The sequence below is a fragment of the Prenolepis imparis genome, unplaced genomic scaffold (assembly GCF_030444845.1).
Source record: "Prenolepis imparis isolate NDT839.2.m4 unplaced genomic scaffold, iyPreImpa1.0 SCAF_7, whole genome shotgun sequence".
In the NCBI taxonomy this organism is placed as follows: domain Eukaryota; kingdom Metazoa; phylum Arthropoda; class Insecta; order Hymenoptera; family Formicidae; genus Prenolepis; species Prenolepis imparis.
In genome coordinates, this window is record NW_028141165.1 from 14,369,108 (window position 1) to 14,392,369 (window position 23,262).

The window sequence follows — 23,262 nt, forward strand, 5'->3', positions numbered from 1 at the left end:
TGTCAAAATATTATTTGACATAAAAATGGCGTTCCTTGTTATCTGGGATAAAACGTCCTTAAAACATCTAAAAGATATTCGTATGCTATTTGAATTATAATTCATAGTTATAGTTTATTTGCTCGTATTGCAAACTTTTAATTAAAAAAAAAAGAAAAAAAATTGTATAAATGGCGGAAAAATAAGATTTACAGAAACGGGGGTTTCTAATCTTAAGGTTTTCTAATCTCATTTACAAGTTAATACTTACTGGTTATCAGCTTTATATTATCTTCTGGTTTGAACAACGATTGGGTTTTCTTATCTTTTGATATGAAACCTAAGCCATATTCTACCCTGTACACGGGTAATGGAATCACCGTGGATGATACAGGTATCATTACTAGAGAAAAAATACATTTATAATTAATTATTAATTAATAATTATATTATATTATTAATTATTTATTAATTATAATTATAATTATATTAATTATTTATGTAAAAAATGTATTGGAATCTCGTAGAGAAATAGAAAATTAATCTTGAAATAGCGCGCAAAATCCTTTTTACGTGCCGGATATACGTGAGTAGCGTAAATAAGGGTAACGATACAATGAAAAATTTGTTAAAAGCAAATATCACATGTCCCAAACGGTTCACAGAAATTTTTGTGTTAATTTAATATATAACATGGATATGTTAAATGGTGACGAATACATAGTGTTAATATTTTAACATAAAATAAATGCAAACTTTAAGTAAACTTAAAATAAATTTTGTGTAAAATTAACATATAATTTTAATGTAAAAATTAACTAAAAAAATGTTAATTTTACATTTTTTCATCCCCACTTATATTATAAAATAAAATCAACATTCTTTTCTGTAAATTTTAAAAGATAAATCTTGTCACTATAATAATACGGAACATATATTTATTGTGTAAAATTAAAAATAGATACACATTGTGTTATTTTTACACTTTTTTCAGTTGTTTTAATAATTTAACATTTGAGTTTAATTAACACAACAGCAATATGTTAAATTAACACATGAATGTGTTAAATATTTAACAAAAGTTTCAACGAGGATCATTTTTAACAAGAAAACCAACATTTTCAAATTGTGTGCGTATCTGTTTTCTGGCTGTACTAGAAAATAATGTGGACAAAACAATTAATAATAGTGATAAAAAAATAATTTGTCAAGAAAGAAGGTTTATTACAATATTCTATTTACAATATTTGTGTGTATATTCATCGCATATCGTAAGCAATATGGTTATTATAAATGGAATTAAACTCTTCCTGGCTTTATTTTTTTATTATTTATTTTTTTCATTGTAGATTGTAGATGATTTTAAAAGGTGCCACTTATGGCACAAAATACAGGGACACAATTCATGCATGGAATTTTTAAAGAGACGTATGGGATTTTGATGTTTTTTGTTTTGTTATTTGATTAAAAATAATTTTTTATCGTACGTTTTTATTTTATATATGCGTATATAATCATTTTTGTAAATCTGCTTATTATTACCAAATATTAAATTTTTACACTAAGAATGATGTTTCAAAGCTCAGCCGCATAAATTTTGCTGCATTTTATTCCAGCAAAATTTATGCGGCTGAGCTTTAAAACATCCTTATTTATTTTTTTATATATGTATATATGTATATAATCATTTTTGTCTGCTCATTATTACCAAATATTAAATTTTTGCTTCAAGAATGGTTTCAAAGCTCAGCCGCATAAATTTTGCTGCATTTTATTGCGCCGACAAAATGTGCAAAAAATTTCGCGATCTAGATATAAGTAAAAAATAAACAAAAAAACAGATCAGTGTCCGATGCAATATCGAATATTCTCTACATCGATTAATATACAATATACAGACTTTGTAATCTTGTAAAATATAATATGTAAATCTTGTGATCAAACCTACGCATTAGTCTGACAATCACCATTCTGTTAAGGCTTCTTTAGACTTTAGACGATTCATAACTCGTGACAAAATTCAAGAGATAATTCTATTTATAATTTTATGCGTCACAACATTTTAATGTATACGTGTGTTTTTTAATATATATTTTTATATGATTTATATTTTACGTGTTTAAATATTTTCTGTATTACAGCATAACATAAAATTTATACATAACATTTTCAAGAATTCGCTGTTTATATATATATAATTACAGTTTTTTTCTTTTTTTTTAAATAATATACTTTTTTGATTAAGATATGTAAAACGATAATATATATGAAAAATGTGAGTAGTACGAGAGAGTATATACTGTATCAATTAGCCTCAACGATATATAATTACGGTGAAAGTTCTTTCCACGTTCACTTTTCCACGATGTGTTACTTATGTGATTCCATAGAATTTTTTAATTAAAAAACACAATTTTTATATTTAAACACTTAATTTCTTATAATATTAAAATACACTTCATTTTTTATAATAAATTATTTATTAAACATTTATTATTTTGCATTATGTGCAAAACAAGAAATTATTTTCTTGATTATGTTTTATTTATGGATCGATGAAACAATAATGTGTTTCTTCTTAAGCGATCTAAGAGAAGATCATTTTTTATCTTTGTTGAATAAAAATAGATTTTTGAATAATCGTCAAAACTATCGTGGGAAATTATCGTGGCATAATTTTTGTTCGTATGTAGTTTTTATTAGAGTGCGGAGAGTGGATTTATTTTTTATTGTTTCGTATTAAAACTATAGTGATATGCATAGATGATGTGCATTGGAAAAAAACACACGGCTTGTATATATATTCCTTGCGTACAAATAATGAAAGTTTAGATTTCACAGGAAATATTTAGAGAACATTCTAACACGCGCGTGAGAGTGAGAATAAGCAGAGCAGAAGAGGATATTTCAACTAATCTTTGTGAAATATTTAAATATGCTTAATTTCAATTTAAACAATGAATTTTTCTTTAAAGCGATAATACATATTCAAATTCACGAACGACAGATCGTTCGCCCACCTGGTTCAAAGATGTTGTCCCCGTTCTTCTTATAAATCATAGACTTGGCGTTTATCATGGCGAAAAGACAAAGAAGGACGACGGTCCAGAGAGTCCTCATGCTTAATTCACTAATTTTTGCGAATTCTAGGAAATTCGTCGAAAGAGATTTCTCCGCACGAAGATTTGAACACCTCGGTATTCGATACGATACTGTACGTTTCGCGTACGTTCTCCATGGACCCAGACAGATGAAAATATGAGTGGGGAAACTTGGGAATAAGGGAATTGGCGCAATCCGTGGGAGATCGTGGTTGTGCGATTGTGGTAAAAGTTAGCATATTATAGCATGTCAGTATGATAGAAGGTATAATAACGAAAAGGAAAGGAAGATCGAAAAAAAACATCATCACACAAATACTTATTGTACATCTCTCCCGCATAAGAGCAGGGATACTTGAAAATTCTAATCTTCAGCAAAAACGCTGATGCATCACATTCGCTGATTTGGATCGATCTTCATCTACTATAAATAGAAAAAAAATCATTTTTATTTTTCTCTCTCTCTCTCTTTCTCTTGTCAGAAAGTTTTTATTTTTATTATTATATTGTAATAAAATTGTAACTAATATTTGCGCTATAAACATTTGACACGATTGTGTATCACTTGGTAGAGAAACGTTATTCATAATACTCTAAAGATATTTTAGCAGCGAGTTAATTTATGCGATTTCCTCCTCGAGGATAAGTAAAAACTATTTTGAACAAAATTATACGTCACGCAACACGCCTACGCGGGTTTATTCTGCTTGAAAGTGAATTGTGACAAAAGCAAGATGCTCGTGTAAGCAATGACTTGGGAGCGTCAAGGATTTGTGTTAATTATTCTTTATACATACGTCGTACTTCGTTTCTTCGCCAACTTATATACATATGTAGAAGATAAAAGAGACAAAATTACAGCAAATTAATTTTTTAAATTTAAATATTGCATAAAATATAATTTTATTTAAGATAGAATTGAATAAATCAATTATCATTTATTTAAATTTAGAAAGAAAAATACAATAATAAAAAATAGAAAAAATAGAATAAAAATATCAACGATATAGTACTATTAATTATAGATAGTTCGGTAGTCAATAGATATGACAGAAACACAGACTTGGTCTAAGAATGTAAAATTGGGTTAAAAAGTGAAAGGATCTAGATTGGAAGAGAAACACGATGGTATATATAACTTTATTCGAATTTTCTATTCATGACGATAGTTTTCTACTTAAAATTATAGTACAAAATATGTTATACATTATTCATTGAATATAACAAAATTTTGACAGTGTGCCTCAAAATACAATCACCCTTTAGGAGGGTAAAAATAACAGAGACCTATATATACCTTCTAAATAAGATAAAATTAACAGCAGAAGAAAAAAAAAATAAGCTAATAAACACCTTCACACGATGAAGAATCTATTATTCAATCTGTTCTACTCAAAATTATAGTACAATACAATATTAATTAAATATAACAAAATTTTGACAGTGTGCTCGAAATACAATCACCCTTTAGGAGGGTAAAAATAACAGAGACCTATATACCTTCTAAATAAGATAAAATTAACAGCAAAAGAAAAAAAAATAAGCTATAAACACCTTCACACGATGAAGAATCTATTATTCAATCTTTTCTACTCAAAATTATAGTACAATACAATATTAATTGAATATAACAAAATTTTGACAGTGTGCTCGGAATACAATCACCCTTTAGGAGGATAAAGATAACGGAGACTATACATATACCTTCTAAATAGGATAAAATTAACAGCAGAAGAAGAAAAAAAAAAAAAAATAAGCTATGAACACCCTCACATGACGAAAAACCTATTCAAGCATGATGAAGCCCGGACACGAACCATCGGCAATTGTCTTTGTATCGACGGTGGAAGAGCAACCCTCGTGTTATATCGCACACTTTGCCACCCCGAAGATAGGCACGCGGCTGTTTCTGTCCGCCACGTTTTCCAGAGCCTGATTTTGACACCCTCGTATCGTCGTTGTTGGTCGGTGATCGTTCTCTGCATGTGCGCAGAGAGGGTGGAAAGGGTCTCTGTTCGTTAGCGGGCGTGGGGGTGCGCGCGCACCACTTACCCCCCTTTGTGTGCCCGGCACGTAATCGAACTGGGAGCGCCGTAGTAGTCGTCAGTTCCGTAAAACGGGGCTATATTTCATCGCTAAAAATGGTAATATAATTCGATAGAAAAGAGAAAAGCGTGGAAAATATATAATCTGTACAAAACGCAAAGGCAAAGACTCGCTCGAGGATCGGTCTCCCGTCGTGATAGAAGGCTCGGATCGCACCGGAACACAATCACGCCGCTTATCGCTAGATTATAGCGACACCGATGCGTGAATGCGTGCAGAGCGGAATGACTCAAGCGAAGGAGGGTGCCTATGCATACGTGCCAGCTCGAGCCCCGAGGGTGTCTAGGAAATCTTGAGGAGATCGTTAAGTTTTGTTTTGCTAGTCCGAGTTGCGAGCAGAGTGAAGATATCATCAATGGGAGCAGACTCGACGATCTGGTTAAAGCTGATGGACGAACGAGGGGAATCATCGTGAGGCGGAGGAGATCTGCGAAATCGTGAGCGAGACTAAAAACGGCCAATTTTATTGGGGCTTAGCCTGATCAAGGCCAGGGTGCTGCGGTATCTTTTCTCATAAATGGCGCGAATCATAATGGCGCCCAACTCCATTTTCGTGGAATCCTGACGGGCCGTGAACGACTGATGCAGGAGCAACTGCAGATATTACCTTCATAAATATCTAAATCCTCCTAATATTCCTATATATAGTTCGCTTGATACCTCGCTAATTCAAATGGGCAAATCAGCTAGTATCGCTCCTCGAAATATCCCGGGCAATCTAGTCAATGCAACACGGTCAAGGAGACAACATGGAAAAAATTCGCAAGATACATCCACCGAAGATAAAAGAACATTTACGAAAGTGATAATGTTAGCGTGAGTGTATTTAGATATATTATGATGTTTCTGCCTGAAAGTATTTGGTGGTTCCTTTCATCGCCGAAAGTGAATATTGTATCTTTTGAGGGATAAGAATTTAGGCTAACTAAACGATAACTATGGATGTATACGTGACACGTGATTTGTTGATTGCGTTCTCGATTCATTAGAACGAAAGACAATGATAATATTCCAATAACATTTGCAAATAATTTGGGTTTGATTCAGAATGTACATAGCAATATTGGAGAAAGAATGGGACACTGACGATAAATTGACATTTGACGTACATTGCATCGTTCACTTCCGGATGATGTTTGTGTCTGAATAAAACTAAAAAAAAAAAATATAAGTAAAAAATAATTTATTTATTGGATTGCCTTTGAAGCATTTTCTTAATAATTCCATCGCAAGCTGAGCCTTAAAATCATTCTAACAAAGTACATATGATACTGCATAAAAGTAAAATGGCAGTAAAACACAATAGACCGATCTCACGCAATCTCGTAAGAAAGTGATACACGAACGTGGAAGGGCATAAGAGGAAGAAGAAGAAGGATCGTGCGGCTGTTCGATCTCCGTGGCTACAAAACAATCATTCAACCTGGCGGACCAAGAGGAAGGTGGAGGCTCGGCAGCGATGCAGGGCAAAGAGAGTCCTATCGGGTCCAACACCCAGGAGACTCATCAGTACGTCGGCCCTTATCGGCTGGAAAAGACCTTGGGGAAAGGCCAGACCGGTGGGTGGTGCATCATCCCTCTTTTCCTCTCTCTCTCTCTCTCTCTCTCTCTCTCTCTCTCTCTCTCTCTCTCTCTCTCTCTCTCTCTCTCTCCCTCCCTCCTATCTATCTATCTATCTATATCTCTCTCTCTTTCTCTTTCTCTCTATGTCATAAATTCTTTGGATTTGTTCTTTATCGCTGCAGTGGTGAACCAGTGCAATAAATTAGAGTGAAACAAAATATATTTGTCTCACTTTAACTTATCGCACCAGTGTGCACTAGTTCATCAGTGCAGCGATAAAGAACAAACCCTTATTATAATAATTGTTATCGCGATCGGTGATGGCAAATCACATGGAAACCATATATAATAGCCACATGAATCTAGTTAAACAGGGTTGGAAAATTAGAGCAAATTCCACGTATTTAATAGGATACAAGAGACTTTGCACATTGCGTTTCTCATGAATTGATGGAAATTATAAAATTTTATAATTGTCCTATATATGTGTGAAACGACTATTCGAAATAATTGGTGTCGCGGTTTCTTATTGCTTACCAAAACTTATTGAAGTCGGCATGAATACATTGATCGATATAAATTTGCAGCAAAACTTTCTCGCGCGATTTCAAGGGCGCCGTTTGTACGTATGAGATACAGAACACATGCAAGTTTCATGGATTATTTCATTATCCGTACTTCTGAAACAAAGATATCTTCGAAATCTCTCAAATCTACACAGAAGATTGCGAATTCTGATATCATAACAATAAGGCATATGAGAAAATTTTTTTTACAAATAATATAATTTAACAAAAAATAACTTTTTTCGGATACAAGAACAAAATTAATCACTTCCTAGTTTTGTTGACGCTAAAAAAAAAATTTAGGTTTCCAAATTGCTCAATTACTTCATAATTTTGGAAATTTTGCAATTAATTGGAAGAAATGTAGCTGTAATTAATATATATCTTATTATATTATAATTACGATATGTAATGTATTGGTTTTATTGCAATAAAAATTAAGTATCTTGTTAAGGCTTTCAGCTCTCAAAAAAATATATAAATTTTTGTAAAAAATTCAAATATTTTAAAATTTTGATATCGATATTAATTCTGCCACTTTAAATTTGTTAATTTTAACACTGAATTTGTATTCAACGGCCTAAAAAAGTCCTTAAATTTAAATAAACACAATTGAAAATATATATTTAATCATGTTAATTTTGATTTTTTTCATTAAATCATATATTTAATCGCATATTTAATCATGAATATCTTGTTAAGCATAATCAATACAATAAATTTCTTTTACGAGTTAAAATTTAATTTTAATTGCAATAAAATTTTTTATACAACATGTCACATACTGTAATTATAATATAATATATTAAAATAGAGCGATTCTTACAACTTTAACTTCTAATTTCTTAAAATTGTGATATAATTAAACAATTTAAAAACCAGAATCATGTTCAGTGTCAAAGAAAAAAATACAAAAAATGACTAGTCTTGTTCTTATCTTTTTTTGTTTATTATGTTTTTATAATGTTTGTATAATGAAATCAACTCGAGTTTCCGGCATATAAGATTGAATAGCCATTCTATAAATAATGAATATCAACTTTATGGTAATATTCAATCAAATACATTTTCCAACTCGATACGGATTTGATTGTTTCATTAACTTCTCTCCGTCCATCGGTCTATTGTTTCGCCCAAACATAACTTAGGTATTGTCTTTCGTTGTTACTACGACATGCTATATATATGGCACATGCAAATTTATCAAAACTAGATATATATTCCATATATCTTACATATATATACATTAAGGAAAATTATAAAATAAATAATATTTCGAGAATACTGTTTTATATATAAATATTTTCTTTTACATATACACACTTATTTTATAAGTATATTATATATTATATAAAATATAAATATTGTGTATTTAAATATGCATGTGTGTGTATGCATACATATTTACATAAATATAATAATATCACTATATATTTCTGCAAATGTCAAAAAGTTACAGTGTAATTATTACAAAATGCTTTTTATAGCAAAACTATAATGTTTGTTATGGTATAATAAAAATAAGTAGAATGATTCGAGGAAAAATAGATAATTAAATGGTTAAAGAATTTTTCACAATATAAATCATAAAAAGTAAGTGAGAGGACAATGTGTTTTATAAAAAGCTCGTGTATCAAGAATATTTGCGGAGAAGTTAATGCCGCACTAATTTGCTCTCACCTCGAAGGTATTCGATGCTATTATGCTATTATACGATCAATACTGATGACATACTAATTATGCAGCGGTTATGGGCAGATAGAGAGCTAGAAATGTTTGAACTTAATTATACAGGAAGATATATAGTAATATTCTATATTTGAAATGTATACAAAAAATATACGTGTATTTATATTGTCACACAAATTGTAAATTGCCAGAATTAAATTGTATCATTTTTTATAATTTGAATCGGCAGATGGTAGATAGGAACAAGGCAAATAGAAAGGAAAATTTTTATCGAAATATTTTAAGAATATTGCATAATACACATGAGAAAATCAGAATTTAGTGTATCGATATACTTTCAAAGCGTTTTATCCAAGATTTTGTTCTCAATTATATGCAAAAGATTGCAATAGAAGAGAAGATATGATAAAAACCGAAATTTCACGATTTATAATATTGCTATAAAATAATTAAAAAGTCTTAAAAAAGTGCCGCTTATCCGCTTAATAAGAGTTAAAAGAATTGGAATGTTTGGTATTTTAATTTTTAAATATTTTTTCGTTAAATATCTAAAAAAAATCAGTATTCTAATACAAATGCGATTAGAAAACTAATGTAAAAATTCAAAATTAAAATTCTCATTTTTGTATTACATTCACTGGAAGAGAAAAAAATCCTAATAATTGTAAATTTTTATAAATTATTTAATAAGCGTTTCTAATTAAATGCTAAACCGATGAAGAGATTAGAAGGTAAAATAGTATCGATGACAATGAACCAAAGAAAGAAGAAACCGCCGATTTGCAAACGTGTATGTGCATTTTGCATATGAATGCTAGAGTAAATTAATATACTTCTGTTTTAATCAGAAATTTTTTTTTTTAGATTTTTATGTTTTTTTAGATCCGTATAAAATTTTTAACCTTCCAATGCAAAGTTGATATATGCAGAGATATTTTGCGAATTTTTTGCGATCAACGTGTTTCGTAAGAACTTGTTAATGAATTCACATGGGTTGGCTTTCAGCGAATGAGTCTCGTAGTGGTCATTTCCTCTGGCAGACTATATCGATCCCTTATGCACCTTGGAAGGGGTGCATGCTCCGGCACGTGACAATACGGTGCGTTAATCATACGAATGAATTCCTCTCCACGCTTTGAATTCTGTGACCCACGCGCAAACGGGGTAATGAAACTGCCGCTTCGTGCTTGCCGGCACAGTTTGAATTATAACCAGCACTATTAGATCTCGACGAAAAGTTGGGAAGAAGAATGTAACAGTTTTCAAAATTTCTTACGTGTTTTCGCGCGAAAAAGACAAGGGCGAGAATGTTACTTCCGGGACCCCCCCAATTTGATGGGTCATTTTTTATAAAACTTTTTATCGGAGGAAGAAGCTTCATCCCGATAAAAATCAAACCTAATCCAAATCCATTTCTGATTAAATTAAAATTATATTTGTTATATTAAAAAATGAGATGAAAAATCTCTACGAAAATGACCTCTTGCCAAAAGTTTTGAAATCTCAATATATTTTTTCAAAAAAAAAAAAAAAAAAAGATTAAAATTTTGAAACATTTTGCAAATACAAATTTCATTTCTTCATTTGCGTAAAAAATATTTCAGAGATTTTATTCTACAAATTCATATACCTTCGACATCGTTTAATCATAGATTGTTAGAGAAAAAAAATGATTTTAACTTTCTCGATTGTTAATGCAATTGTCAGATTTGATGGAAAACGCTGTGTCTATTTAACATATCTCCATAGAAATGTCACGTCGTCAATCATCGGTACTTAATATCGGACTTCATTTCATGTGACTCTATTGAGGCTGTCTAAAAGATAATCATCGATCATAAAAAGTGTTTCGGGCTATTTATAACTTTGCGATATAACGTCACAGAAATATAATATATTTCTAGACGATATGTAAATAAGTGCACATGCGGTAGATATATAGGGAAGCCAACGCGCACGTGAAAAATTATGTTTCGCTCGAGTAATCAAAAAACGTTGATCACTTCGCGATAATCGAGCGCCTGCAAGATTGCTAATAGTTTTCATATATAATTGCCACGTAAAGCTAATGCAAATTCCTCGTCTAGGATTAAACTCTTTATATCTCCAATTAGATACAACTTCATTACAAAGACTCTTAATTGCTTCCCCATTATCGCTTTTATAATGAAACAGTTTCCTTCTGTTTTTCTCCTCCCTTTTTTCCCTCTTCGTATATATTTGTTTAAACGGTACAATCATCGTTAAATCGACCGTTTAAGTAGATTAAAACTATAATAATTGGCCCGTATTATGAGCTCACATTTATCTCTAGATGTACCTCTAAAGCTAGAGGTGTCTCTAAAGTTAGAGAGGCCCATATTATGAGCTCACATCTATCTCTAGATGTACCTTTAAATGTACCACGATAAATGTGGCGATATTATGAGCGCACATTTAGCGGCACATCTAGAGGAAATCGCCTAAAAAACCTATGTTGTACCACATTTATAGCACATTTATGCTACTTTCGATAAATGTGCCCTTGGTACATTTATTTGCGCCTCTAACTTTAGAGGCACATCTAAGAGATAGATGCGTGCCTCTAAAGTGAGAGACGCAGATGAATGTATGACTAAAGTCAGTTTATCTGCGTCTCTAACTTTAGAGACACATCTAAGAGATAGATGTAAGCTCTAAATGTGCGATAAATATATGATTGATTTTAGATGTACATTTATCTGCGCCTCTAACTTTAGAGGTACTTCTAGAGATAGATGCGAGCTCATAATACGGGCCAAATAAATGTACCCAAGGGCACATTTATCGAGAATAGCATAAATGTGCTATAAGTGCTACAAAATAGGTTTTTTAGGCGATTTCCTCTAGATGCGCCGCTAAATGTGCGCTCATAATATCGCCACATTTATCGTGACACGTTTAGAGACACATCTAGAGATAGATGTGCGCTCATAATATCGCCACATTTATCGTGGTACATTTAAAGGTACATCTAGAGATAGATGTGAGCTCATAATACGGGCCTCTCTAACTTTAGAGACACCTCTAGCTTTAGAGGTACATCTAGAGATAGATGCGAGCTCATAATACGGGCCTTTGTCTTTACATTGATCCTGTCAATGATATTATCATCGCAGAAATATGGTTGTGTCATTATAATATAATAATTAAGAATAAATTATAAGGATAATATATGGCACAAATAATAACGAATTACTAATTTATATTTGATTAACTTGAATTATTAATGTATTTAAAAATATCTTTTAATAATATATTCTCAACTCGTTATTATCATAAAATTGCAGAAAATGTTATTATTTTAAAGTAATAATAGACAAAGATAAAATAATTAGAATTGTTTTGTTACGTGTTCTTTAGAGCACATAACAAATTAAAAAAATAATTAATAATACAGAGAAATCGTTTTTCTTTCTATATCTTCCAACTTTTTGCTATGCTAATATGTGTAAAATAAAGAATTCTGTCTTTTTATTTTAGGATTAGTAAAGCTCGGCGTACACTGTGTGTTGGGCAAAAAGGTAGCAATCAAGATTATCAATCGTGAAAAGCTTTCGGAATCTGTGTTGATGAAAGTGGAGCGCGAAATCGCAATCATGAAACTGATCGACCATCCTCACGTGCTCGGCCTCTCGGATGTGTACGAAAACAAGAAATATTTGTAAGTTAAAATTGATAAAAATATTTTTACAAATGGAAAAATATTTTTCTCTTACAAATAATGCAAAAGCGTCACATTTCGAATATTCTTTCAAGATACCTGGTTCTGGAACACGTCTCGGGCGGGGAGCTGTTCGATTATTTGGTTAAAAAGGGTAGACTGACTCCGAAGGAAGCGAGACGATTTTTTCGACAAATAATTTCCGCATTAGACTTTTGCCACAGCCATAGTATATGGTGAGTCGTGTACATATCTCGTTATTTATAATATAAATAATCGTCTTTTTCTTTTCTTTTTTTTTAATTATTATAATTGTCCCTCTTTCTCGACATTATCTATGATTTATTTTTTTGTTATTTTTACAGTCACAGAGATTTGAAACCTGAAAACTTATTACTGGATGAAAAAAATAATATTAAGATAGCGGATTTTGGAATGGCATCCTTACAACCTGCGGGTTCTATGCTGGAGACTAGTTGTGGATCGCCTCATTACGCCTGTCCCGAAGTCATTAGAGTAAGGACCTCTATTATAATTAATTTTCTCACTAATAGCTAATCGATATCAAATGACAAGAGTGCTAAATTAAGCGAGTAATAACTAAATGTACTCGATGTATGTACGTAATGTAAAACCACTTGCCGTTCCTCTTTTTTTTCAGGGTGAGAAGTATGATGGTAGAAAGGCGGACGTCTGGTCCTGCGGGGTGATACTTTACGCGCTTCTGGTAGGCGCATTACCTTTCGACGATGACAATCTGAGAAAACTACTGGAGAAAGTTAAGCGCGGATTGTTTTACATACCGCATTTCGTGCCGCCTGAGTGTCAGAATTTGCTCAGAGGTATGATAGAGGTTGATCCTGAGAAAAGACTGACGGTGAGACGCTTTATATCCCTTTCTAGATTATGAACCGGCTTTTATAAAAATATATTACATATATTTGTTAATGTTGAAACATATTTTGTAAATAGCAAGCAATGCTACTTTTATGTTTTAGTTAACGGAAATAAACAGACATATCTGGGTGACGGCGGCGGGTAAGGGTGAACTGGAGTTGGAGCTGTCGATGATGGATGTAGTGCAGACGCACGTTATTCCGTCCGTGGATGCGATCGATCCCGACGTGCTACAAGCGATCGCGAGTCTTGGTTGCTTCAAAGAGCGCGACAAACTCATTCAGGAACTGCTCAGTCCAAAGTAAGATGATTCAACTCTGATAGAGAGAGAGAGAGAGAGAGAGAGAGAGAGACTATATTTCTTGACTCCAATCTAAGAGTTGGATATATATCGTGAAAAATGACTTTACAAAGTAATGCGAAAATTTCTCCCCAGCCACAACACGGAAAAGGTGATATATTTCCTGTTGCTGGAGAGAAAGCGAAGGAGACCGGCGTGCGAGGACGAGCTGGAAGTAATGAGGAGCGGCATGAGGGGATCCGCAGGACAATTAGAAGCTGATCCACCAAGAAAACGAGTGGATACGTGTAGAGTGAACGGAAGTACCGCACTCAATCTCGGACAAATCAGTCATGGATCACCTTTGACGCCCAGAAGACAGGCCAGGTAAACTTGAAATGAATTTTAATAAGAGGCGCGTCCAGAAAGTAAGATTGGGTGGAGAGAAACTTCCGAAATTTCATCGTGGAAAATAAGTTTCGTAATCGATTCTCGCATTTTATGAATAAAACTTATGTGCTTAATGAAAGAGTTCTGTAACATCAGACAGTTGGTTCACTTTAAATTGGCATCGCATGACAGCGTCAGTTATGTCACGTATTTCCTTCGTGTCTCTTTCTTCCTGTTTTCTCGTCAGATCTGAACATTTTGTGCAGGTGACTAGTTCTCGCACCATGTTTGGATGTTAGACATCTTGAGTTCTCGTAAAATAAAACATAAAACAATTGATACCAATGGTAACATCAATTAAAGTGTCTAAGTAAGTGCTGTTGTCATTAACTATTTGCTAATTGTTGCAGCACGAGACACCACGCGCGTCGATCACCAAGTACGGGCGGATGCCACACTCATAGTTCTCATTCGCACGCGTCAACCCCAGGTAGCTCACCGTTGCACGCGCCTGTGGGCCTATTGAGTCCCCACAGAGCAGTGCCGATATCACACGTAGGCCAAACGGTTACTAGCAGTCCACACAGATTGTCCATAGGCGGTAGTACTACTACTACAGCTGGAAATGGCAGTCCTACGAGTCAGAGCGCACCAACGCCAGCGTCAGCGTCGGCGCTCACCAGTGTCGGCATTGAACTTAACGAGATGCAACCTAGTGAGTTTAGTAGTGTTACAAATTATGTTTTTATCTTCATCTTATTTTTATCCTCCTCAAATACTTTTATCTCTCTTGTCCCAACATTGGGATAATCAATATTCTCAGGTACAAAAGGATTAATAAGAGCCAGGCGCTAATATTAGGTGCAACAAAATTGTTTTTAAATTCCTCTTTAATTATTTTGAACATATTTTTTGGTCCTTATCACTTGAATCATCTTCAGCAGGGGGAGGATCTCATTAGCATCCAGATATATCGACCTGAGCCTAGGGTAATCAGCATGATTGATCAATTAGAGAGTCTTAGTGCTCAACTGGTCAATTAGCAATGTGAGCTATCGGATCCTGCTCTTCAGCAGGTTGACTAAAAACAATTTAAGAGGCTTGTATATCTTGAGCTTAATGACAATATTGTTTTATATGAGGTCAGGACGTGCAAGCCACTTGAATGTTCTTAGTCAACCTACTAAAGATGGTCCAAAGAAAGAAACGTTCAAACCAAATGTTCAAAATAATTAAAAAGAAATTTAAAAATAATTTTGTGGCGCCTCTAATATCTGCGCCTGGTTCTTATATTAACCCTTTTATACCTGAGTTTATATTTGTGTATCAGAACTTTTTCAATTTATTATTGTCGATAATGTTAATAACATTGTCTGTATTGTTAAAGCTTCTGTATTGTTAAATTATATATATATATATATACAATTAACTTAAGTCAACTGTTGCTCTTACAATCAGCATAGCAGATTATATTATACTAAATCTTCCTGTAGTTTATCACACAGTTTTAGGATTGTCTATCAATGTTTGTACAGGAATCTCAATACGATCATGCAAATCATAGTATTTCTGATATTGCGTCTTATCAGATGTTTTATTATTCTGATTTATATATAAAATTTGCACTATGTAATCACACGAAATTGCATCCTTTGCTTTCATTAAATGTATCCCTTTTTCAATTAATAATCTTACAATAACAATCGTACCTGGATAGAAATTTGAAGAAAAAAATAATTAATATCAAAAGTAATAGGTAAAACTGTCACGTATTATTTTAATGTGCTTAAAATAAGCCCGCTATATACACTGTAAAAAAATTTAGTAAATTTACACAAATAATAGGTGTAAAAATTACATGATTAGTCTTGTAAATATAAGAAATCATGTAATTTTACAGAAATTATGTAATTCCACAAAATTATGTAGATTTATCTTTTATTATGTAAATATATCTTCTTTTATATGGAAACTTACGAAATAATATGATATTTTAAAGATTTTATGTAATTATCTTTAAATTTTTGTAATATTACTCAATACAACAGTAATATTCTATATATCGTGTTTAATAATATGTTTAATAATATGTTTAATAATACAATTATAAAAAATATTTTTACATTATCGTTTTATAATTTTACATATATATTGTAAATTTATTTTTGCAATCAGCTTAATTACAAATGAAGAAATTAATTTTACTTGTATATACTGCAAATTTACAAACGCGTGGAAATTTACAACTATTATAGTGGGTCTTAAAATTACCCACTATAATAGTTGTAATTTTACACAAAATTTTTTTACAGTGTATATATATATATATATATATATATGTTTTCAAAACGTAGCTTGTTTCGCAATAGTTGCGGTCGGCATTACACCCCCTGGATCGCCTCACACAGGAGCAGGATCCGGAGCTCATCACTGGAGATCGAGATTGACCACAATCAAGAACTCTTTCCTAGGCAGTCCCAGGTTTCATCGTCGTAAATTGCTCACTAGTACCGAGGAGGTATGCGATAATAGATATAAAAAAATATAATTAATTTCTTTTTATTATATATAATTTGTATTATATAACGTGTTGTATCTCAATCACAACATGTGTTATTTCCAACAATTAAATTTTAGATGAGTTTATAATAATCCGATTGATCTTCATACAATTTAAAAATTGATAAATATTTTTATGCACAGCAAAATTCCCCCAAAAATCAGTTGTAAGAATTTTAGCGCGATAGATAATTATGTAAATTTTGAATATACATTAAATATAAAATTAATTTTATTCATATATATCTCAGGAGGAATCACAAAGTAAGCTTCCTACTGCATATAGGTACACCTCACGCCAGATTCCTCTCCGGAACTAACAAAGAAATCGTGGTTCGGTAGCTTGATGACTACGGAAAAAGACGAGACCTTTACCGTCCTGGTTAAGGGAAAACCACTGGCCAGTGTCAAGGCTGATCTGATCCATGCTTTCTTGTCCGTAAGTATATCGAGATTAGAGATCACTTCGATTAAAGTCTGATTAACGTAATTGGGATTAATTCAATTGGTATATGAAATTATCTGCAGCAAAAATTCAAATTTTATATTCATTGATTCTAATCTAATTTTTCTCTCCGCACATCAGATGACAAACAACTAATAATAATTCTGAATTAATAAAATGCAGGTGTTACGATATATTAATCGCCGATTAAGTTAATCAGAGTTTGGTCCAAGTAATGATTAATTTGAGAGTAATTTTTAAAAGTAAAGAAAATAAAAGAGTAGCTATTCTTATCTATTTGAGAGAGAGAAACAATTTTCACATTTTTACCAAAACAATCTGTAAAATACAAATGAAGTATTTAATACAGATTAATTGGCATACATATTATTTAAAAAATTGCGAAATTCTATTTCCACTCAAAATTGTAATATTTAAAAGATTTAAAGAAATTTTATGATTTAAAATATTTGCCTTATACAATAATCTTTGTTAGAATTTTTGCTGAATCAGAAGAGAGAATTCTCTATCTCCTAAAAATTTCATGTTATTTTGTCCACTGTACATTTAATTATTTTTTAATACTAAGTTTTTTATTATTGAATATTTTCAATAAATCTTTAATATTTTTTAATTTGGAACAAACTTGTACCTGCAGATAGCAGAATTATCTCACAGTGTAAGCTCACCGATGTCGTTCAGAGTGGAGTACAAGAGAGGTAGCACCGCACCTGTCATGTTCCAAAGACAAGTGCGCTTTCAAGTTGACATTAGCGCGATATCGAAGCAACCAAACGAGCCCCTCTTCGCTATCACGTTCACATTATTGAGTGGTAAGCACACAATTTTTGCAATCTTCTTTTTCAATTAAAAATGTCGTTTCTCGAATTGGATATAACACAGAAACTAATTGAAGGGCGAAAAATTATAGAGTCTTCGCGATAATACTCGGTAAACTAACTAATAAGGGAACCTCACAAACCCTCCAAAATTCTGATTTCGATGAAATATTTTATATTGTTCGGTGTTTGGCAGTCATCCAAGCGCACTATCGATCGATAGTAGCATCCTTGGCTCATGTCAGTAAGATACATGCAGCCTTACATCTTATCCGCACATGTATTCTTATATACTCATTTGCATATGTTATGTACGATTCATAAGACGAATAGATTATTCTGGTAGCCTTTCTTCTGACGAATATATATTTTATTTTAATTACATCGTTTCCCCAAAAATGTCACGTCATATATGTATATGTATTTGTTTTAATCAATTCGTTTTATATTAATTTTATTCGAAAACATTTTGTGTGTCTCTTTAGAAGAAAATATAAATAATCTAATATAATAATGTTTTTCTGAACGTTCCTATAGTAAGGAAAAACAGAGACTGTCAAATTATGACTGTGAACAGTGTTTGTTGTTATCTAAATAAAATTTAAAATTATATAGATGATCATTTAGATGAAATTTTGGTGTTATCTTATCTTTATATAGATAATAAAAACATGTATTATCTATATCTGCATCTTAGATGAAAAAAGTGTTATCTTTACTAAATTATCTAGAATAATATCCAGATAATTTGGTTTAGAGTTCATAGCACATAAAAATACAAGTAGTAGAACTTGAGCAGTTAAGGCTCCTGGGTGCTCATCGCGGCCATATTGGAATCGTGACGTCAGAGGCGAGAAATAACACGTTGAGATTTCTTAGATGCCATTTCTAAATAAAAACATATTTGCATAAAATAACACTTAAGATCTCTTTAATACACTTCTAAAAAATGCCGAAAACTATTCTTTTCCCTTGACAGTCAATCAACAACCGTAAAATGATCGAGATATCAGACTTTGACGCGCGGAATGACTGCGCATGTGCAAAGACCAGACGAACTGGGCCTCATAATATTACATTTTACAGCTGTTGATTGATTATAAAGGGAAAAGGATAGTTTTCGGCGTTTTTTAGAAGTGTATTAAAGAGATCTTAAGTGTTATTTTATGCAAATATGTTTTTATTTAGAAATGGCATCTAAAAATTTTTAGCGTGTGTTTTTTCGCCTCTGACGCCACGATTCCGACATGGTCGGCAAGGTACCAGGAGCCTTAAACGATAAAAACTTATAAATAAAAGTATGAATACATTTTATATCTCTTTAATAATTTACATTTTTTTATAATGTTTACATAAGCGGTTTTAAAAATAATATTATCTGGAAGTTATCTAGATGAATCGCCATGTAATTTTATCTTTTATCTAGATCTAAGATGAATTTACATATTTTCATCTCATCTTTATCTAGCTAATTTTAAAATCATCTAAGCACAACACTGACATATTAATTATAAAATGCAATTGATTAATATTCGCAGGGAACATCCGAAGATTCAGGCGAGTGTGCGAACATATCCAGTCCCAAGTATGTTCGAGAAATGTGGGTCTAAGTTTGGGAGGACAGAGTAGAGCTGCACCCCCTAGTCCGAGAGCCTCTAGAAAATTTACCACGGAGATGAGTGAGAGCTCCAGCTGCGGCAGCGATACCAGCGAACGACTCTTCCTTCCTCATCCAGCTACCAGACAGGTAGTCTGTTTTAACAAGGTAGCGCATCATCCTCATTATCATCATCATCATCATCATCATCAAAATTCAAGCAGAAGGCTCTGATACTAAATATGTATATGCACAAGTAGTCCGCACTTGGCTCTTAATTAGCTCACTCCGCTTTGCTTGTGGATCTTCACCGTCGTTATCATGATAGTAATATTATCATTTTCTTTATTACTAAATTATTATTCTCTTTCCCTCTAGATCTTCTCTTTAGAAGTGTTAAAATTATTTCATTTCACACCAAGTTTTATAAAACATAACATAAAATATTGTTTTATTTATAAAGCCCCGGGAAAATAGAGTCTGTATATAATAAAATATAAATACATATATATCTAATTATGTATATATAAAATACGTCCTATGTTATATTTTCTTTTTTTTTTTGTATTATCTCTGTCCGCATATATATACAGGAAAAATAATAAGAATAATTGACAAATAATTAGAAGATTAATTTATCTCGCATTTTTTTAGAAAAAATAAAAAAAATACCTTTATATAATTTTATATAATATTGTACATATGATTAATTTTTTTTTATTTTTTCAAATTTTACATTCTCTAAAGAATATATAATGCAAAAAATCAATATCTTTTAATTATTTTCCAATTATTCTTCTTATTTTCTGTATACATATATGAACAGAGATTATACAAGAAAATAAAACATATATAGACATGTTGTACATGATGTATAATTATACATACATATATTTATATTTGATTATACAGTGTGTTTACGAAATACTTGGACTTTCTAGGACATATATTCCTCACGTTATATAAATTTTTTCTCTTTTCTTTCGATATAAGGAAATCTCTTTTACGTTATAACTAACGTATTATTTGCCGATTTCAGATCGATTCGGACATCGAGTCGGACACTTCGTTTGACGTGAAGTCACCGACTCGCGAAAATGGTAGAAGAAGCTCGACGTCGACGAATAATAACAATGCCCTGCCGAGCGATACAACGTCAACTCCGGGCAGCTCTCCTAAAGCAGTGCGAAGTAATTCGGAAAGCCAGAACACGCCCGAGAAGAAATGTGTCACCACAATGAGTGGTAACAACATAGCGTGATACTATCAGAACCTTCGCTTCGAATTCCGATCGAGTCTGAAAAATTTGTGGGACAGTGCTCAGAGATTCTGGTGAGGTTTCTGACAAGAACGCTCTTGGAACATCTTAATAGAAAAATGCAAAAGCGTATGAACTACATCTCTATACGACGTAGAAGACTACGAAGTCTAAACATTATTAATCTTTCCATCAGCAGTAAATAGGGAGAAGATCAAGAGGCAACAATAATGGGAATAGTGCAGTCATTCGTTACGTGAACGAAATTTCGAAACATCGAAATTTTTAGTGCGAATTCTACATTTATTTTCACTTTCAAAGTTGATACATGCTTGATTATATTTCGAGAAATACATGCGCGCGCGTGAAATGTTTTTTTAACTCGAAATCTAAAAAACAAACCCACATACAGAAGTTATGTAGAATACAATAACATTTAAAAAAAATAGATATCATACTATTCAGTTCGTAAAATAAATAACTCTTCGAGAAAAATATGTATTTCCAAATCGCCTCCAGATAAAAAATCGCCATGAATGTCACGGAATCAGTGGCGTGTGTATTTAAATAAAGAAGCCTATACAGTGCGACACAACATGAAGAATCACACGAAGAAAGGGATTCAGGAAATGAAGTGTAAAGTATATTATAAAGAAATGTGTTTGTTATAAATAACGAGACTTAAGTGCAATATAATATGACACATTGATATTGTTTTTTTTTTACATTAGATGTTATTGCAAAATAGCATTTTTCTGTGCAATAATCGCTGATTTTTTCGTCTGTTAAGTTTATAAATAATGTTTTTGCATTTATGCATGTTTTATTTGTTAACTAGAAAAATTACGCTGCTCGGAATACATTATTGTTATTTCGAAAAGTTATAAATTATATATTATACTGCATATTATATATAATTTCTATTTATTTTATATATATTATAATTTGTTATTATAAATTATAATATAATTTCTTGATCAATTTTATAATGCCATTATATGAAAATCTATTCTCAAAGCAATCCGACTAAATTTATATCGAATGCATTCCCATATCCATTTAAAAACACGAACCCATATGATCAACTGCAAAAGACGCGCCGAGAGATTTTTCTACGCACGATGAAAAAAAAAGAGAGAAAAAGCAGGTTTCCATACACTAGAAAATATTAATAACAAATATAAATACGTCAATAATAATATGCGAGAGAAAGAATAAGTATATATATTATGTATACAGGCTGTCCCAAAGATGACACATCACCTGCTAATGACAGATATTTTCTTCAGCGAAAATATTGTGAGAGTTTATCATTTCTTGCAAAATTTCCAATTTTTATCATCATATAGAGTCCTATAAATAAACTTTAATTTAAAATTCCATTAAAGTAAACTCCAAATTGACTAAAAAATTTAGTTTTGTTAATTTTTTAACTCTACAAAGTTTTTAATTTGTGAAAAAGTTTTCTTTTTCAATCGCTTATAAGTCGGAAATTATTATTAATGCCTTGACATTTTTACCGGGGAAAAATTGTCTCCAAATGAGTTTAAAAATCTGTTATTAAAATAATATTCGGTGATTTTGGAACACCCTGTGTGTGTATAAAAACATATATATATATAACTTTTCTCGTTCCTCGCAAAAAGAAAAAATTACTGACTCGACGAAGATATTTGAAATCTATCACAATAAATCCACAATAAAGCAATTAAAAAATGCGTTGTTTAATATAACTGGTATAGAAAAAGTAATAATTATACATATATATAATGTATTTATTTGTACATATGTATGTATGCATGTATGATATATATACACATATACAGGATGTGTTGTGTATGTTTAAAAGTAAAAAAGAACTATTAAACGAAAAGGAAAAAAAGAAGACTAAAAAATATTTCTGTTATTATTTTTTATATCAAATTTGATAATATAAAAAAGAAATTTATTTAACAAATTTTTCAAAAGGTTATATCTATTTGAGATTTATAAAGATTATATCAATTTTTCTGATTTTTACATCACAATATAATTTTATGTTTTTTGTGTTTAAATGGAATACTTATTTTTATTTTTATTGTAGAAAAAAATAAAATTAATAAATTCAGTTAAAGTATTATTCTTAAAGCAATTCAAGCATTACAAGAATAGAGAAATTGTTGAAACAAACAAGATTTTTATTATATTTTATTTATTTTGTATATACTTCTCTCATTTACAAATTATTGCTCGAAATGTCCATTTTTGCATGTATGCGATGCGTGTATAAATATTGCGTGCATATGTATATATATATACATATATGTATATA

General features: G+C 31.5%; 2 protein-coding genes across 5 annotated transcripts in view; one reads left to right on the plus strand and one right to left on the minus strand.

Moving 5' to 3' along the window:
• Positions 1-23,262, minus strand: part of LOC145938963 (uncharacterized) — a 38,819-nt gene that overhangs the window by 1,060 nt on the left and 14,497 nt on the right. The window contains exons 1-2 of one of the 2 annotated variants that reach the window (XM_083042920.1): positions 3,000-3,321; positions 251-382 (exon numbers count right to left, since the gene is read on the minus strand). In XM_083042920.1, coding sequence (XP_082899046.1) covers positions 251-382; positions 3,000-3,099 — 232 coding nt within the window. In that variant the 5' untranslated portion in view covers positions 3,100-3,321. Of the gene's footprint in view, positions 1-250; positions 383-2,999; positions 3,322-23,262 lie in introns of those variants that run through there. The other variant, XM_083042919.1, reaches the window with a different exon arrangement.
• Sff (BRSK family serine/threonine-protein kinase sugar-free frosting) lies at positions 5,154-22,852 on the plus strand. Of its 3 annotated transcripts, none has more exons than XM_083042914.1 (13): positions 5,154-6,745; positions 12,506-12,686; positions 12,782-12,922; positions 13,052-13,202; positions 13,348-13,563; positions 13,685-13,884; positions 14,020-14,250; positions 14,664-14,968; positions 16,608-16,771; positions 17,099-17,251; positions 17,916-18,090; positions 19,635-19,861; positions 20,733-22,852. In XM_083042914.1, the coding sequence occupies exons 1-13, from the start codon at positions 6,646-6,648 to the stop codon at positions 20,952-20,954; spliced, it is 2,466 nt and encodes an 821-aa protein (XP_082899040.1). In that variant the 5' UTR covers positions 5,154-6,645; the 3' UTR covers positions 20,955-22,852. The 3 variants fall into 3 exon arrangements, with proteins under 3 accessions (XP_082899040.1, XP_082899042.1, XP_082899041.1); XM_083042916.1 differs by having other exon boundaries at positions 19,635-19,843; XM_083042915.1 differs by having other exon boundaries at positions 16,623-16,771.

Bases quoted from the DNA above. Each gene is read 5' to 3' on its own strand.
- Sff (XM_083042914.1), top strand. From the start codon at position 6,646: ATGCAGGGCAAAGAGAGTCCTATCGGGTCCAACACCCAGGAGACTCAT. The intron at 12,923-13,051 runs GTGAGTCGTGTA...TTATTTTTACAG, and splicing joins TGCCACAGCCATAGTATATG to TCACAGAGATTTGAAACCTG. The intron at 18,091-19,634 runs GTAAGCACACAA...TAATATTCGCAG, and splicing joins CACGTTCACATTATTGAGTG to GGAACATCCGAAGATTCAGG.